Source organism: Coregonus lavaretus (assembly GCF_964263955.1).
Source record: "Coregonus lavaretus genome assembly, chromosome: 28".
NCBI classification, from domain to species: Eukaryota; Metazoa; Chordata; class Actinopteri; order Salmoniformes; family Salmonidae; genus Coregonus; species Coregonus lavaretus.
In genome coordinates, this window is record NC_140015.1 from 41499630 (window position 1) to 41516305 (window position 16676).

General features: G+C 47.3%; 1 protein-coding gene across 1 annotated transcript; it reads left to right on the top strand.

Annotated features, from left to right (window-relative positions):
- The first annotated feature begins 1913 nt into the window (after positions 1–1913).
- LOC311103290 (uncharacterized protein) lies at positions 1914–14393 on the top strand. The gene is made up of 8 exons (XM_084144823.1): positions 1914–2217; positions 2851–3329; positions 3429–3591; positions 10832–11125; positions 11234–11911; positions 12283–12428; positions 13100–13274; positions 13483–14393. Exons 1-8 carry the CDS (start codon positions 2058–2060, stop codon positions 13764–13766), a joined length of 2379 nt encoding a protein of 792 aa, XP_084000949.1. The 5' UTR covers positions 1914–2057; the 3' UTR covers positions 13767–14393.
- Positions 14394–16676: the final 2283 nt, after the last annotated feature.

Genomic DNA, 16676 nt, shown 5'->3' on the forward strand with positions numbered 1-16676 from the left:
GCTGACTAAATACTTTTTTTCCCCACTGTATATAGCCCCCCTAGTGTTATTTTACTGCTGCTCTTTAATTATAAACTTTGTTATTTTAGTTTAAAAAAGTTGTACTTATCTTATCTTAACTTATGCCCTTGCTGATGGAAGGAAGTTTTCACTCAAAATCTCACGATACATGGCCCCATTCATTCTTTCCTTTACACGGATCAGTCGTCCTGGTCCCTTTGCAGAAAAACAGCCCCAAAGCATGATGTTTCCACCCCCATGCGTCACAGTAGGTATGGTGTTCTTTGGATGCAACTCAGCATTCTTTGTCCTCCAAACAAGACGAGTTGAGTTTTTACCAAAAAGTTATATTTTGGTTTCATCTGACCATATGACATTCTCCCAATCCTCTTCTGGATCATCCAAATGCACTCTAGCAAACTTCAGACGGGCCTGGACATGTACTGGCTTAAGCAGGGGGACACGTCTGCACTGCAGGATTTGAGTCCCTGGCGGCGTAGTGTGTTACTGATGGTAGGCTTTGTTACTTTGGTCCCAGCTCTCTGCAGGTCATTCACTAGGTCCCCCTGTGTGGTTCTGGGATTTTTGCTCACCATTCTTGTGATCATTTTGACCCCACGGGGTGAGATCTTGCGTGGAGCCCCAGATCGAGGAAGATTATCAGTGGTCTTGTATGTCTTCCATTTCCTAATAATTGCTCCCACAGTTGATTTCTTCAAACCAAGCTGCTTACCTATTGCAGATTCAGTCTTCCCAGCCTGGTGCAGGTCTACAATTTTGTTTCTGGTGTCCTTTGACAGCTCTTTGGTCTTGGCCATAGTGGAGTTTGGAGTGTGACTGTTTGAGGTTGTGGACAGGTGTCTTTTATACTGATAACAAGTTCAAACAGGTGCCATTAATACAGGTAACGAGTGGAGGACAGAGGAGCCTCTTAAAGAAGAAGTTACAGGTCTGTGAGAGCCAGAAATCTTGCTTGTTTGTAGGTGACCAAATACTTATTTTCCACCATAATTTGCAAATAAATTCATTAAAAATCCTACAATGTGATTTTCTGGATTTTTTTTTCTCAATTTATCTGTCATAGTTGACGTGTACCTATGATGAAAATTACAGGCCTCTCTCATCTTTTTAAGTGGGAGAACTTGCACAATTGGTGGCTGACTAAATACTTTTTTTCCCCACTGTATATAGCCCCCCTAGTGTTATTTTACTGCTGCTCTTTAATTATAAACTTTGTTATTTTAGTTAAAAAAAGTTGTACTTATCTATTTTTTACTTAACACTTATTTTTCTTAAAACTGCATTGTTGGTTAAGGGCTTGTAAGTAAGCATTTCACTGTAAGGTCTACACCTGTTGTATTCGGCGCATGTGACAAATAACATTTTATTTTATTTTATTAGAATACTTTAATGGTGAAACTGCCACGTCCGTTTGTGGTATAACAACTACAAAGAAAGTTACTTCAAACAACCAACGCTGTGTTTTCCCCCCCTCAGACATCATTGCATCATGGGACATGTTTTTCTTTCACCACGTTGCACGACGCTCCTCACCTCCTCACCTCCTCACCTCCTCACCTCCTCACCTCCTCACCTCCTCACCTCCTCACGCTCCTCACCTCCTCACCTCCTCACCTCCTCATGCTCCTCACCTCCTCACCTCCTCACGCTCCTCACCTCCTCACCTCCTCACCTCCTCACCTCCTCACGCTCCTCACCTCCTCACCTCCTCACCTCCTCACGCTCCTCATCTCCTCACCTCCTCACCTCTTCACCTCCTCACGCTCCTCACCTCCTCACCTCCTCACCTCCTCACCTCCTCACCTCCTCACGCTCCTCACCTCCTCACCTCCTCACCTCCTCACGCTCCTCACCTCCTCACCTCCTCACACTCCTCACCTCCTCACCTCCTCACCTCCTCACCTCCTCACCTCCTCACCTCCGCTTGGTCAACAAAACAATAACAAAAACAACCACAGTGGCGCAGCGTCCATCTTTAATCGATCTGAAATGTTCTCCTCATTCCTCAGATCAATATTCCCTTTTCTGTGTGAGCAATGGCCAGGTCGGAGACTATTCCTCTGGAGGAGGAGATGGTGAGCATCCTGGACCAATGCGGGCCAGCTCTGACATATGTCCTGCAAAGCAAGTTCGGATGTACTGCTGTGCTCCATGGTGTTGATGCCGGTGCAGGTGCAAGGAAGTTCAAGATGCCAGGTGAGGAAAGGTTTTCTGCCCAGCTGTCAAAGGGCCTCAAAGTATCAGTATGGAAATATGACTTTACCACTCATAAAGCAGATGCTGTGGTCAATTCTGCCAATGTGAATCTCCACCATGCGGGAGGTCTCGCCAGGGCGCTGTGTGATGCCGGTGGCCCAGATATCCAGCGAGAGAGTGACCAGTACACAAAGCTTTTACGGAAAGTTGTCAACGGGAGATGCCATCGTTGCCGAACCTGGACGCTTACCGTGCAAGAAGATAATTCATGCTGTGGGTCCATGCTTTCCATACAAACCAATGCAATATCATATTGATGATGCTGTGCCAGAACTCACAAAGACTGCAATGAGCATTCTAAAGATGGTAAATCAAGAGAAGCTGCAGTCTGTGGCCATCAGTTCTGGCCTGTTCAACTTTCCCTTGCCTCTCTGTGCAGACGTCATTGTTAAAACACTGAGAGTTGTTAAAACAAGAGTACCATGATCGGGATTATTAGTATTTCTTAAAGTATTTCTTACAGTATTTCTTACAGTATTTCTTACAGTATTTCTTACAGTATTTCTTACAGTGTTTCTTAGTGTTTCTTACAGTATTTTGAATTCAATTATTCTTCTATGTCTCATCTTTAAGGATTTAAGCATGCAACGGTCCATTCCGACTCCAGAGATGCAAGGAAAAGTATTCAACCGTTTATCAAGCTCTGCAGTGCCTATCATGAGACATTGAGGGAGGCCAGACGCTGGTATTTTGATGTTTTGAACCCTGCCTCGAAGAACATAATCACCATTCACAACAATTTCATCCAGCACTTTGGCCAGAGGGAGTTTGAAGAGCTTCTTTCTCTTCAGACCAAGAGGGAAGTTTCCATCGAGGAGAACTTTAAAGATGGCCGCTTTGGAATGACCATCAAGGGGGCTTCTAGATGGTTAAAAGCTGCTGTGTTAGAGGTGGAAGCCCTGTGCTGCAAAGTCCAAGAGGATTTTGCAAAAGAAGAGTTGAGTTTCATGGGCACGCAATCTCCCACCAGTTCCCCAAGGAAGCCTGTGGATGACAACAGTTCTGACTATAAAGAAAGACAACAACATTTTCCCGGGCTTCAAATTGTCAGGGTGAGTGTCACAAGAAACAACAAATAACATTAAAGGTGCAATCTGTGATATTTACTGCCTGATAATTCATCAAATATGTCCATGGCTGATGCGTTACAGGTTGAGAAGGTGGAGAACAAAGCTCTGAAGCAGGTCTTTGACCTCATGAAGAGGCAGTTGCAGGTGTCTAGCTCTTCTCAGCGAATGTACCAGCGCTTGCCTGCGCAATTCTGTGACCTGCTCAGCAGAGTGGGCTTTCAGATGGAGTTTGCACCACCTGACGGTAAGAGAGATTCAGATGGAGTTTACACCACCTGACGGTAAGAGAGATTCAGATGGAGTTTACACCACCTGATGGTAAGAGAGATTCAGATGGAGTTTGCACCACCTGACGGTAAGAGAGATTCAGATGGAGTTTGCACCACCTGACGGTAAGAGAGATTCAGATGGAGTTTGCACCACCTGACGGTAAGAGAGATTCAGATGGAGTTTGCACCACCTGACGGTAAGAGAGATTCAGATGGAGTTTATACCACCTGACGGTAAGAGAGATTCAGATGGAGTTTGCACCACCTGACGGTAAGAGAGATTCAGATGGAGTTTATACCACCTGACGGTAAGAGAGATTCAGATGGAGTTTGCACCACCTGACGGTAAGAGAGATTCAGATGGAGTTTGCACCACATGACGGTAAGAGAGATTCAGATGGAGTTTGCACCACATGACGGTAAGAGAGATTCAGATGGAGTTTGCACAACCTGACGGTAAGAGAGATTCAGATGGAGTTTGCACCACCTGACGGTAAGAGAGATTCAGATGGAGTTTGCACCACATGATGGTAAGAGAGATTCAGATGGAGTTTGCACCACATGACGGTAAGAGAGATTCAGATGGAGTTTGCACCACCTGACGGTAAGAGAGATTCAGATGGAGTTTGCACCACCTGACGGTAAGAGAGATTCAGATGGAGTTTGCACCACCTGACGGTAAGAGAGATTCAGATGGAGTTTGCACCACCTGACGGTAAGAGAGATTCAGATGGAGTTTGCACCACCTGACGGTAAGAGAGATTCAGATGGAGTTTGCACCACCTGACGGTAAGAGAGATTCAGATGGAGTTTACACCACCTGACGGTAAGAGAGATTCAGATGGAGTTTACACCACCTGATGGTAAGAGAGATTCAGATGGAGTTTGCACCACCTGACGGTAAGAGAGATTCAGATGGAGTTTGCACCACCTGACGGTAAGAGAGATTCAGATGGAGTTTGCACCACCTGACGGTAAGAGAGATTCAGATGGAGTTTGCACCACCTGACGGTAAGAGAGATTCAGATGGAGTTTATACCACCTGACGGTAAGAGAGATTCAGATGGAGTTTGCACCACCTGACGGTAAGAGAGATTCAGATGGAGTTTGCACCACATGACGGTAAGAGAGATTCAGATGGAGTTTGCACCACATGACGGTAAGAGAGATTCAGATGGAGTTTGCACCACCTGACGGTAAGAGAGATTCAGATGGAGTTTGCACCACCTGACGGTAAGAGAGATTCAGATGGAGTTTGCACCACATGACGGTAAGAGAGATTCAGTTGGAGTTTGCACCACATGACGGTAAGAGAGATTCAGATGGAGTTTGCACCACCTGACGGTAAGAGAGATTCAGATGGAGTTTGCACCACCTGACGGTAAGAGAGATTCAGATGGAGTTTGCACCACCTGACGGTAAGAGAGATTCAGATGGAGTTTGCACCACCTGACGGTAAGAGAGATTCAGATGGAGTTCACACCACCTGATGGTAAGAGAGATTCAGAGTTTGCACCAGTGGTGGAAAAAGTACCCAATTTTCATACTTGAGTAAAAGTAAAGATACTTAATAAAAAATGACTCAAGTAAAAGTCAGTCACCCAGTAAAATACTACTTGAGTTAATGTCTAAAAGTATTTGGTTTTAATTATACTTAAGTATCAAAAGTAAATGTAAAAGTACAAATCATTTCAAATTCCTTATAATAAGCAAACCAGATGGCGCCACTTTCTTGTTTTTGTTATTTACGGAAAGCCAGGGGCACACTCCAACGCTCAAACATAATTTACAAATGAAGCATGTGTGTTTAGTGAGTCCGCCGGATCAGAGGCAATAAGGATGACCAGGGATGTTCTATTGATAAGTGCCTGAATTGGACCCTTTTCCTCTCCTGCTAAGCATTCAAAATGTACCGAGTACTTTTGGGTGTCAGGAAAAATGTATGGAGTAAAACGTACATTATTGTCTTTAGAAATGTAGTGAAGGATATTGTCACGGATTCAGCCGAGGCTGCTCCTCCTCCTTGCTCGGGCAGGCTTCGGCGTACGTCGTCGCCTTGAGTACTAGCTGCTACCGATCTGTGTTTCTGTGTTCTACTTGTCTTGTCTTTATTGTTCACACCTGGTTCCCATTATGTATTGATTACTTCCCTATTTAACCCTCTGGCTCCCACTGTATTTTGTGCGTGTTTGTTCTTGTTTGGTTGTCGTCTGGTGAGCGGGTTTGTTTCCTCCCTGCGTGGAGGTTATGTTATTTACGTTACCTATTAGTAAAGTACGTTTTCGATTAGCTCTGTGTCCTGCGCCTGACTTCGTCCTACCGCATCACATTGACACCCTGACAGAAACACGCACCGTAAATGGAGTCAGCAGGTACATTCATTTCGTCCGGATCAATGGAGGAACGTGTCCAACAGCAGGCGACCATGATCCAGACTCTCGGCACCGCAATAGAGCGCGTGTTGAACACTATGAAGCGATGGGAGAGAGGTGGTTATCCTACACCTCCTCCAACTACACAACCACCCACACCGCTGTCCACCCCTTCGTCACCTGGGTCCAGTGGGATTCGGCTCTCGCTCCCGAGGGCATACGATGGTACAGCTGCCGGGTGCCAGGGTTTTCTGCTCCAGGTTGAGCTCTACCTGGCTACCATCCACCTGGCTCCCTCGGGATACGAGAGCGTGTCCGCCCTCATCTCCTGTCTGTCGGGAAGAGCGCTCGAGTGGGCCAACGCAGACTGGGGAGGAATAGACGCAGCGTCAGTACGCTATGAAGATTTCACCCGCCGCTTTCGGGCGGTATTCAATCATCCACCGGAGGGGAGAGCGGGGGAACGTCTATTCCACCTCAGACAGGGGAAGAGGAGCGCACAGGACTTTGCACTGGACTTCAGGACTCTGGCTGCCAGCGGAGGATGGAATGAGAAGGCCCTGATCGACCACTACCGATGCAGCCTACGGGAGGACGTTCGTCGGGAACTGGCCTGCAGGGACACCAACCTTAACCTGGACCAACTGGTGGACATGTCGATAAGGCTGGATAACCTGTTGGCAACCCGCAGACGTCCGGATCAGGGGCCGTCCATTCCATCCCCCAGCACCTCCGACCCTACCCCCTATGGAGCTCGAAGGTGCTGCGCTTAGGGAGACCGGAAGAAGGGCCATCTCCTGCACCAACTGTGGCCGCGGAGGACACACTGCTGGTCGGTGCTGGGGAGGGTCTTTAAGGAGTCGAGGCAGTAGCCAGAGCACTGGTGGACCGTCTCAGGTGAGTAGGCCCCCGACTCACCCAGAGCTCCCTGTTGCGCATATGTGTGTTGATATTGTATTTCTAGAGTTTTCCCCTCATTCCCAGCATAAGGCGCTCGTAGATTCAGGCGCAGCTGGGAACTTTATTGATCGTCAGTTTTCCCATAGTTGCTGATTCCTATTGTTCCTGTTGATGTGCCCTTCCCTGTACATGCCTTAGATAGTCGCCCTTTAGGGTCAGGCCTGATTAGGGCTGTCACAGCTCCACTCTGGATGAAGAGGCAGGAGGGTCATGAGGAGAAAATTAGTCTCTATCTGATTGATTCTCCTGCGTTCCAGTGGTGTTGGGGCTTCCCTGGTTAACTTCTCATGACCCCACGATTTCATGGCAACAGAGGGCTCTCAAGGGATGGTCAAGTCAGTGCTTGGGGAGGTGTGTAGGTGTTTCCATAGGTGCAACTACGGTGGAAAGTCCAAACCATGTCTCCACCATGCACATTCCCCCCGAATATGCCGATTTGTCTCTCGTCTTCTGTAAAAAGAAGGCGACTCAATTACCACCCCATCGACAGGGGAATATGCGATAAATCTCCAGGTAGGTGCTGCACTTCCCCGGAGTCATGTGTATCCCCTGTCACAGGAAGAGACAGCGGCTATGGAGACATATGTCTCAGAATCTCTGGGGCAGGGATACATTCGGCCATCCACTTCACCTGTCTCCTCAAGTTTCTTTTTTGTGAAGAAGAAGGATGGAGGTTTACGCCCGTGCATTGACTACCGGGGTCTCAATCAGATCACTGTCAAGTACAGTTATCCACTACCGCTCATTGCTAGTATGACGGAGTCATTGCACGGGGCACGCTTCTTCGCAAAATTGGATCTCAGGAGCGCGTACAACCTGGTGCATATCCGGGAGGGAGATGAGTGGAAGACGGCATTTAGTACCACATCTGGGCACTATGAGTACCTCGTCATGCCGTACGGGTTGATGAACGCTCCATCAGTCTTCCAATCCTTTGTAGATTAGATTTTCAGGGACCTGCATGGACAGGGTGTAGTGGTGTATATAGATGATATTCTCATATACTCCGCTACACGAGCCGAGTATGTGTCCCTGGTGCGCAAGGTGCTTGGTCGACTATTGGAACATGACCTGTACGTCAAGGCGGAGAAATGTCTGTTCTTTCAAAAGTCTGTCTCCTTCCTAGGTCACCGCCTGTCTGCATCAGGGGTGGAGATGGAGATTGACCGCATTTCGGCCGTGCGTAATTGGCCGACTCCAACCACGGTTAAGGAGGTGCAGCGATTTTTAGGGTTTTCCAACTCCTACCGGAGGTTTATCTGGGGCTTTGGTCAGGTAGCGGCTCCCATTACCTCCTTGCTGAAGGGGGACCGGTGCGCCTGCAGTGGTCAGCTGAGGCGGACAGGGCGTTTGGTCACCTGAAGGAACTGTTTACCTCGGCTCCGGTGCTGGCTCATCCGGATCCCTCCTTAGCATTCACAGTAGAGATGGACGCGTCCGAGGCTGGGATAGGAGCTCTACTGTGTCAGCGCTCGGGTACGCCACCAAAACTCTGCCCCTGTGCTTTCTTTTCGAAGAAGCTCAGCCCGGCGGAGCGCAACTATGATGTGGGGGACCGGGAGCTGTTAGCTGTGGTTAAAGCTCTGAAAGTGTGGAGGCATTGGCTTGAGGGGGCTAAACACCCTTTTCTCATTTTGACTGACCACCGCAATCTGGCGTACATCCGGGCGGCGAGGAGATTGAACCCTCGCCAGGCAAGGTGGGCCATGTTTTTCACTCGTTTTGTGTTCACACTTTCTTACAGACCAGGTTCCCAGAACGCAAAGGCAGACGCCCTGTCCCGACTGTATGACACAGAGGAGAGGTCCATTGAGCCCACTCCCATACTTCCGGCGTCATGTCTGGTGGCACCGGTGGTGTGGGAGCTTGATGCGGACATCGAGCGGGCGTTACGTACAGAGCCCACTCCCCCCCCCCAGTGTCCAGAGGGTCGTATGTACGTGCCGTTAGAGGTCCGCGATCGATTGATCTATTGGGCTCACACGTCACCCTCCTCTGGTCATCCTGGCATCGGTCAGACAGTGCACTGTCTTAGTGGGAAATACTGGTGGCCCACTTTAGCCAAGGACGTGAGGGTTTATGTTTCCTCCTGCTCGGTGTGCGCTCAGTGTAAGGCAGCTAGACACCTGCCCAGAGGGAAATTACAACCCCTCCCCGTTCCACAATCCTATCGGTGGATTTCGATACGGACCTTCCACCGTCACAAGGAAACACCACGATCCTGGTCGTTGTGGATCGGTTTTCTATGTCCTGCCGTCTCATTCCTATGCCCGGTCTCCCTACGGCCCTACAGACTGCGGAGGCCCTATTTACACACGTCTTCCGGCACTACGGGGTACCTGAGGATATTGTATCTGATCGGGGTCCCCAGTTCACCTCAAGGGTCTGGAGGGCGTTCATGGAACGTCTGGGTGGTCGGTTTTCATCCCCTGGGCAGAGATGGCCCAAAACTCCCTCCGCCACTCCTCCACTAACCTGTCTCCGTTTCAGTGTGTATTAGGTTATCAGCCGGTCCTGGCACCATGGTATCAGAGCCAGATCGAGGCACCTGCGGTGGATGAATGGTTTTGGCGCCCGGAGGAGACCTGGAATGCTGCCCATGTACGCTTGCAACGGGCCATCAGGCGACAAAAGGCGAGCGCCGACCGCCTCCGCAGTGAGGCCCCGGTGTCTGGCTCTTGACCCGAAACCTGCCCCTTCACCTGCCCTGCCGGAAGCTGGGTCGGCAGTTTGTGGGGCCATTTAAAGTCCTGAGGAGATTGAACGTGGTTTGTTATAGGTTACAGCTTCCTCCTGAGTATCGTATTAACCCCTCGTTCCATGTGTCTCTCCTCAGGCCGGTGGTAGCTGGTCCACTCAAGGAGTCTGAGGTACGGGAGGTTCCTCCACCTCCACTGGACATCGAGGGGGCACCGGCGTACTCGGTCCGTTCCATCCTGGATTCGAGGTGTCGGGTGGGGGGGCTGCAGTATCTCGTGGAGTGGGAGGGGTACGGTCCAGAGGAACGGTGCTGGGTCCCTAGGAGGGACATCCTCGATCCCTCCATGTTGAGGGATTTCCACCGTCGTCATCCGACTCGCCCTGCGCCGCATCCTCCTGGCCGTCCCCGAGGCCGGTGTCGGCGCATGGCTGGACCGCGCGTCAAGGGGGGGTACTGTCACGGATTCAGCCGAGGCTGCTCCTCCTCCTTGCTCGGGCAGGCTTCGGCGTTCGTCGTCGCCGGAGTACTAGCTGCTACCGATCTATGTTTCTGTGTTCTACTTGTCTTGTCTTTATTGTTCACACCTGGTTCCCATTATGTATTGATTACTTCCCTATTTAACCGTCTGGCTCCCACTGTATTTTGTGCATGTTTGTTCTTGTTTGGTTGTCGTCTGGTGAGCGGGTTTGTTTCCTCCCTGCGTGGAGGTTATGTTATTTACGTTACCTACGAGTAAAGTACGTTTTCGATTAGCTCTGTGTCCTGCGCCTGACTTCGTCCTACCGCATCACATTGACACCCTGACAGATATTTATGGCTGATTTAAGATGATGACCTCAACCATGTTACTTTAATGGCACTTTAGTTGTTTTATTATTTAAAAACTTTGAGATGGGAAGACATGTTTTTTATGAAGTTGAGCATGTGCTTTTTATGACAGAATGTTAAAATTAGTTGAAATTAATAGTTACGCTAGCCAACATTTACTCTATCCGTGGAACTACCGAAATCATAAAATGCAGGTTGGCAACTTTCACAAGTCGTTTTCAATCAAAGCACATACCTATTACTGGTGTGTAGCTAAAATAACACACAACCATCACAAAACGGTTTTATGTTGCAATGGAGTCCACTTTCTCTTACATTGTATTACAATAGTGCAATAATATGTTTCATCCACAGAGCCAAAGCTTGGAGAGGGGATCTACTTCAGTGGCAGCGTGCATGGGGCAGAGACACTGTGGAAGGGCTCACCTGACGAGGAGTACCTGTACTTCATTGAGGCACAGGTGCTGACTGGCAAGTCAACTGTTGGCTGTCCTGGTCTCATTGTGCCACCTCCCTTTGCCAGAGACCCACTCACCCTGTATCATAGTGTGAAAGGAGGCAGAGACACCTGGGTCATCTTCAATGGTCACCAGGCTCTACCTGAATATCTGATCACCTGCAAAAAGCCTACATACGTAAAACCTCACGGTAAGAGGGAGAGACTGATTCTATATGACATTCTATAGAATACCCTATTAGAATATAGAAATATATTTATTTCATAAACACAATGTTTTGTGTCCCATGTTCACACAGCATTGTTCAACTGGGGCATCGCTAACAAGCCACAAAAGAATGAGGACTTTGCCATCGAGGACCGGGAAGTGGATCCGGCTGTCTTCCACATTTCTTCCAGAGTGGGTCAAGTAAATCGTCTGATCAAGGACCTGACCCTAAAAGATCCAGACAGGAATATTAAAGTGGCCAGCAACATGGTGGATTGGCAGTATCAGCAGCAGCCAGGGGGGCAGTTCCAGAGCTTCCACGGCAGCCAGGGGGGCAGTACCAGAGCTTCCACGGCAGCCAGGGGGGCAGTACCAGAGCTTCCACGGCAGCCAGGGAGGCAGTACCAGAGCTTCCACGGCAGCCAGGGGGGCAGTACCAGAGCTTCCACGGCAGCCAGGGGGGCAGTACCAGAGCTTCCACGGCAGCCAGGGGGGCAGTACCAGAGCTTCCACGGCAGCCAGGGGGGCAGTACCAGAGCTTCCACGGCAGCCAGGGGGGCAGTACCAGAGCTTCCACGGCAGCCAGGGGGGCAGTACCAGAGCTTCCGCCACATCCTTAACATCCATCTGCAGCAGGCGCTGGAGATGAAGCAGCCCCGTGTGGAGGTCTCTGTCCGGGGGCAAATGCACAAGGTCATCCTGCCTGACGGGGCTGCTACCAACACCTGTGGAAACAGACTAAAAAGCAGATGCATCGACCAGTTAGCAGGTACTCAAAACAGAGTTAATTTGTTATTTTAACCTTAGTTAACAAGGGAATAAGCCAAGTTCAAGTTCAACATGTCCATTAGCCGGAAGTCTGTTAGCAACTAGGGAGTTTTCCCTAGCCACCGTGCTTCTACATCTGCATTGCTTGCTGTTAGGGGTTTTAGGCTGGGTTTCTGTATAGCACTTTGTGACATCTGCTGATGTAAAAAGGGCGTTATAAATAAAATGTGTTTGATTGATTGCTTGACTATCATATCCTGTATACAGCTACACATGCCCAGCTAGTGTTAGCATGATGGCTAAGTGTGACATGGTTTCTTATGGGGAAATGCTAACTGTTCACCATCTTAGTGATAACCGTGTTTGCTCTAGGTCAACCCATTGAGAGTCTCCCTCAGCATTGGGACGCCGTGCCAGCCAACACCTCCTGCCTGTCCTGCCTCATCCAGACAGGAAGCCCAGAGCACAATGAAGTCTTAAACCTGTTCCGAGCCACCTGCCCCAACAACGTTATAAAGGTAGGCTACCTGTTTTCCAAAAGATACTTCCCATTGTAGTTATTTTTATGTCTTCGGATGTTCTGGACGTTCTCTGCATGGGTGTGTGTCTAATGGGCTGATTAGTTTAGACTCAGCTGTTGGTCTCTAGGTTTCTGACTAGGTTCCTGCCTTTCTGGGGAGTTTTTTTCCTAGCCAGCGTGCTTCTACATCTGCATTGCTTACTGTTTGGGGTTTCAGGCTGGGTTTCTGTATAAGCACTTTGTGACACCTGCTGATGTAAAAAAAGGGCTTTATAAATACATTTGATTTGAATTTGATTTGAGATCAGCCATTTTAAATGGTTTGTTTATTAGAGGCTTTGTGTGTTAGTATTTAGTTAAGCTGACCCCTAGCTGACCCCTGGCTGAGCTGCGGTGCCTTGAAATAATGATGAGGCACCGCAGCTCAGCTAGGGGTCAGCTAGGGGTCAGCTAGCCAGATATTTGTTTGTCTGGATCTTTTTCAGCTCACAATAATAATCTAAGATGTATGGAAGGTATTCAGGATACATTTTAGATTCTATTAATTACTCCTATAAAGTATTTTCCCTAAATTTATTTCAGTTTGAGAGGATCCAGAACCCATAGTGTGAAAAGAGTACTTCGATTAGTGTCGGTCTAGCCCGTTAGTGTGTGTGTGTGTGTTCTCAGATTGAGAGGATCCAGAACCCCACCCTGTGGAGGACTCTCCAGATCAAGAAGCTGGACATGGAGCTCAGGAACGGTCACCAGAAGAATGAGAAGAGGCTCTTCCATGGAACATGCCACACAACCATCGATCACATTAACAACCATGGCTTCAATCGGAGCTACGCTGGGAAAAACGGTAAGATAGATACGTATGTTCCATGGACAAGTCGCCTGGTCCCAGATTTTTTTTTACTGTCCTGCCAACTCCTATGGTTATTGGTAAAAAGTTATATGTAATATTCTGTTTTTCTTGATTTTAAGAAATCGTATACTTAGCCTGTGCTTGACATTTACTCAGTCTCTGCAATAGTCTAAAACCTAAGCAATGTATAATTTTTGTTCAGCTGCAGCATATGGAAATGGAACATACTTTGCTGTTGGTGCCAGCTACTCAGCCAGTAACACATACTCAAGACCGGATCCCAAAGGGCAGAAGTATATGTACCTATGTCGGGTTCTGACTGGAGATTTCACAGTAGGACGACATGGGATGAAAGTGCCTCCAACTAAAAGCACTACAACTGTTGAACTCTACAACAGCGTGACAGACAACCCATCAGGGCCATCTATGTTTGTCATTTTCCATGACAATCAGGCATATCCCGAGTACTTGATCACTTTCTTCTAGACCCTGCAGAGAAAAGCAATGTTTACTGAGTAAACTGTCAAAAGGCTTTCTTATGATTAGGACTATCTGCCTTATAAATTGTTATTACTGATGTCACTTTTGCATGGAAAAGACCTAATTTGAATAGTGTAACCATTACAGGTTATAATGTAACCCGTTTCAATCTAACCCTAGCCTGAACCCTAACCCTAACCCTAACCCTAACCTGAACCACAACCCTAACCCTAACCTGAACCACAACCACAACCCTAACCCTAGCCTGAACCACAACCACAACCCTAACCCTAACCTGAACCACAACCCTAACCCTAACCTGAACCCTAACCCTAACCTGAACCACAACCCTAACCCTAACCTGAACCACAACCCTAACCCTAACCTGAACCACAACCACAACCCTAACCCTAACCCTAACCCTAACCCTAGCCTGAACCACAACCACAACCCTAACCCTAACCTGAACCCTAACCCTAACCCTAACCCTAACCCTAACCTGAACCACAACCCTAACCTTAATTTAATGTCTACGGCCCACTTCAACCATAACCCTAACCCAAACCACATCCAACCCTATTCCTGCAGCCTTACCCTACCCCACCCTACCCTATCCTACCCCACTCTACCCTATCATTTGTAACTGTATAAACAGTTTAGCCCTCAGCTCTGACATTCTGGGGATTCATTCTCAATTCTATAAATGAGATTAGGCTTTTATTGGACAAAACTTGGTGTGATAAAAAAAACATTTATTCTGAACTCACCTGACTGCAGAGAAAGAGAGCGAGCGAGCGAAAGCAAGTGAGAGAGAGAGAGAGAGAGAGAGAGAGAGAGAGGTGGTCTTATAATGGTGTATTGAATGAAATAAGCTACAATTAAAGCTAATTCTTCTGTATACATTTATGAAAGTAAATAAATATGTAGTTTGTTTGCATAATTTCAATGTCTACATCCTCCCTAACAATCCATGGCTCTAGCAAAATCCTAGTAGAGTCTGTGCAGGGCAGGATTTTGTTCCAGCACAGCACTAAAAAACACTATCCAGCTAATTTTTATGTTCTCAAATTTGATGTTTTGGGGCCTCTAGGGCAATTTAGAAAGCTGATTGAGGACCTTATTACTGATGAATGTGTTTGTTTTTTTATGAGCGTGTTTTTCTGATGCGTTTATTTTCTGTAATTTATGTAATTCAGGGCTCACCTGTAAAAGAGACCTTGGGCTCAGTATGACTCCCTGATAAAATAAAGGTTAAATAAAAATAATCATGGTCTTGATGATGATTGGTTGGTTTTTTGAATCAGGTGTGTTAGTGCTGGTATCAGTGCTTGACTTGAGTACCGACACCTACATTTGTTGTTGTTCCTGCACCTCTTATAGAATATTAGCTCAACAGTATTGAGGAGTTCCTGCACCTCTTATAGAATATTAACTCAACAGTATTGAGGAGTTCCTGCACCTCTTATAGAATATTAGCTCAACAGTATTGAGGAGTTCCTGCACCTCTTATAGAATATTAGCTCAACAGTATTGAGGAGTTCCTGCACCTCTTATAGAATATTAGCTCAACAGTATTGAGGAGTTCCTGCACCTCTTATAGAATATTAACTCAACAGTATTGAGGAGTTCCTGCACCTCTTATAGAATATTAGCTCAACAGTATTGAGGAGTTCCTACACCTCTTATAGAATATTAACTCAACAGTATTGAGGAGTTCCTGCACCTCTTATATAATATTAACTCAACAGTATTGAGGAGTTCCTGCACCTCTTATAGAATATTAGCTCAACAGTATTGAGGAGTTCCTGCACCTCTTATAGAATATTAGCTCAACAGTATTCAGGAGTTCCTGCACCTCTTATAGAATATTAGCTCAACAGTATTGAGGAGTTCCTGCACCTCTTATAGAATATTAACTCAACAGTATTGAGGAGTTCCTACACCTCTTATAGAATACTAACTCAACAGTATTGAGGAGTTCCGGCACCTCTTATAGAATATTAACTCAACAGTATTGAGGAGTTCCGGCACCTCTTATAGAATATTAGCTCAACAGTATTGAGGAGTTCCTGCACCTCTTATAGAATATTAGCTCAACAGTATTGAGGAGTTCCTGCACCTCTTATAGAATATTAGCTCAACAGTATTGAGGAGTTCCGGCACCTCTTATAGAATATTAACTCAACAGTATTGAGGAGTTCCTGCATACAACATGAGTACCGGCACCTATTTCAGTCCTAGTCAAGCACTGGCTAGTATGGAACTAAACCCTGCACCCCCTTCCCTGGTAACTCTACAGCTGCAGAGGTTGTAGTTGCTATGTAAATCCACATGGGGGAGACAGTAGTTTGTGTTGACGTGGCTCTCACAGTCCAAACTGCCATAAGGAGACGTTGCCGATGAGTGAGAAGAATGATAGTATCTAAGAGTTTGTTTATCTTTTGCCACAAAAATACATAACCCTGTTGTTCATCAATGAGGCAGTTGGGACTGAGGGACTGACTCTGGTCAAAATACATAACCCTGTTGTTCATCAATGAGGCAGTTGGGACTGAGGGACTGACTCTGGTCAAAAGACAACCCTGTTGTTCATCAATGAGGCAGTTGGGACTGAGGGACTGACTCTGGTCAAAAGACAACCCTGTTGTTCATCAGTGAGGCAGTTGGGACTGAGGGACTGACTCTGGTCAAAAGACAACCCTGTTGCTCATCAGTGAGGCAGTTGGGACTGAGGGACTGACTCTGGTCAAAATACAACCCTGTTGTTCATCAATGAGGCAGTTGGGACTGAGGGACTAACTCTGGTCAAAAGTAGATTACTAGATTGAGAGACTAAGGGGACTTTTCCAATCCATATTTATAGCCCAACTAGCCAAAACCTAAAACAGACCCTCACTTGAACACTAACCTTAACCA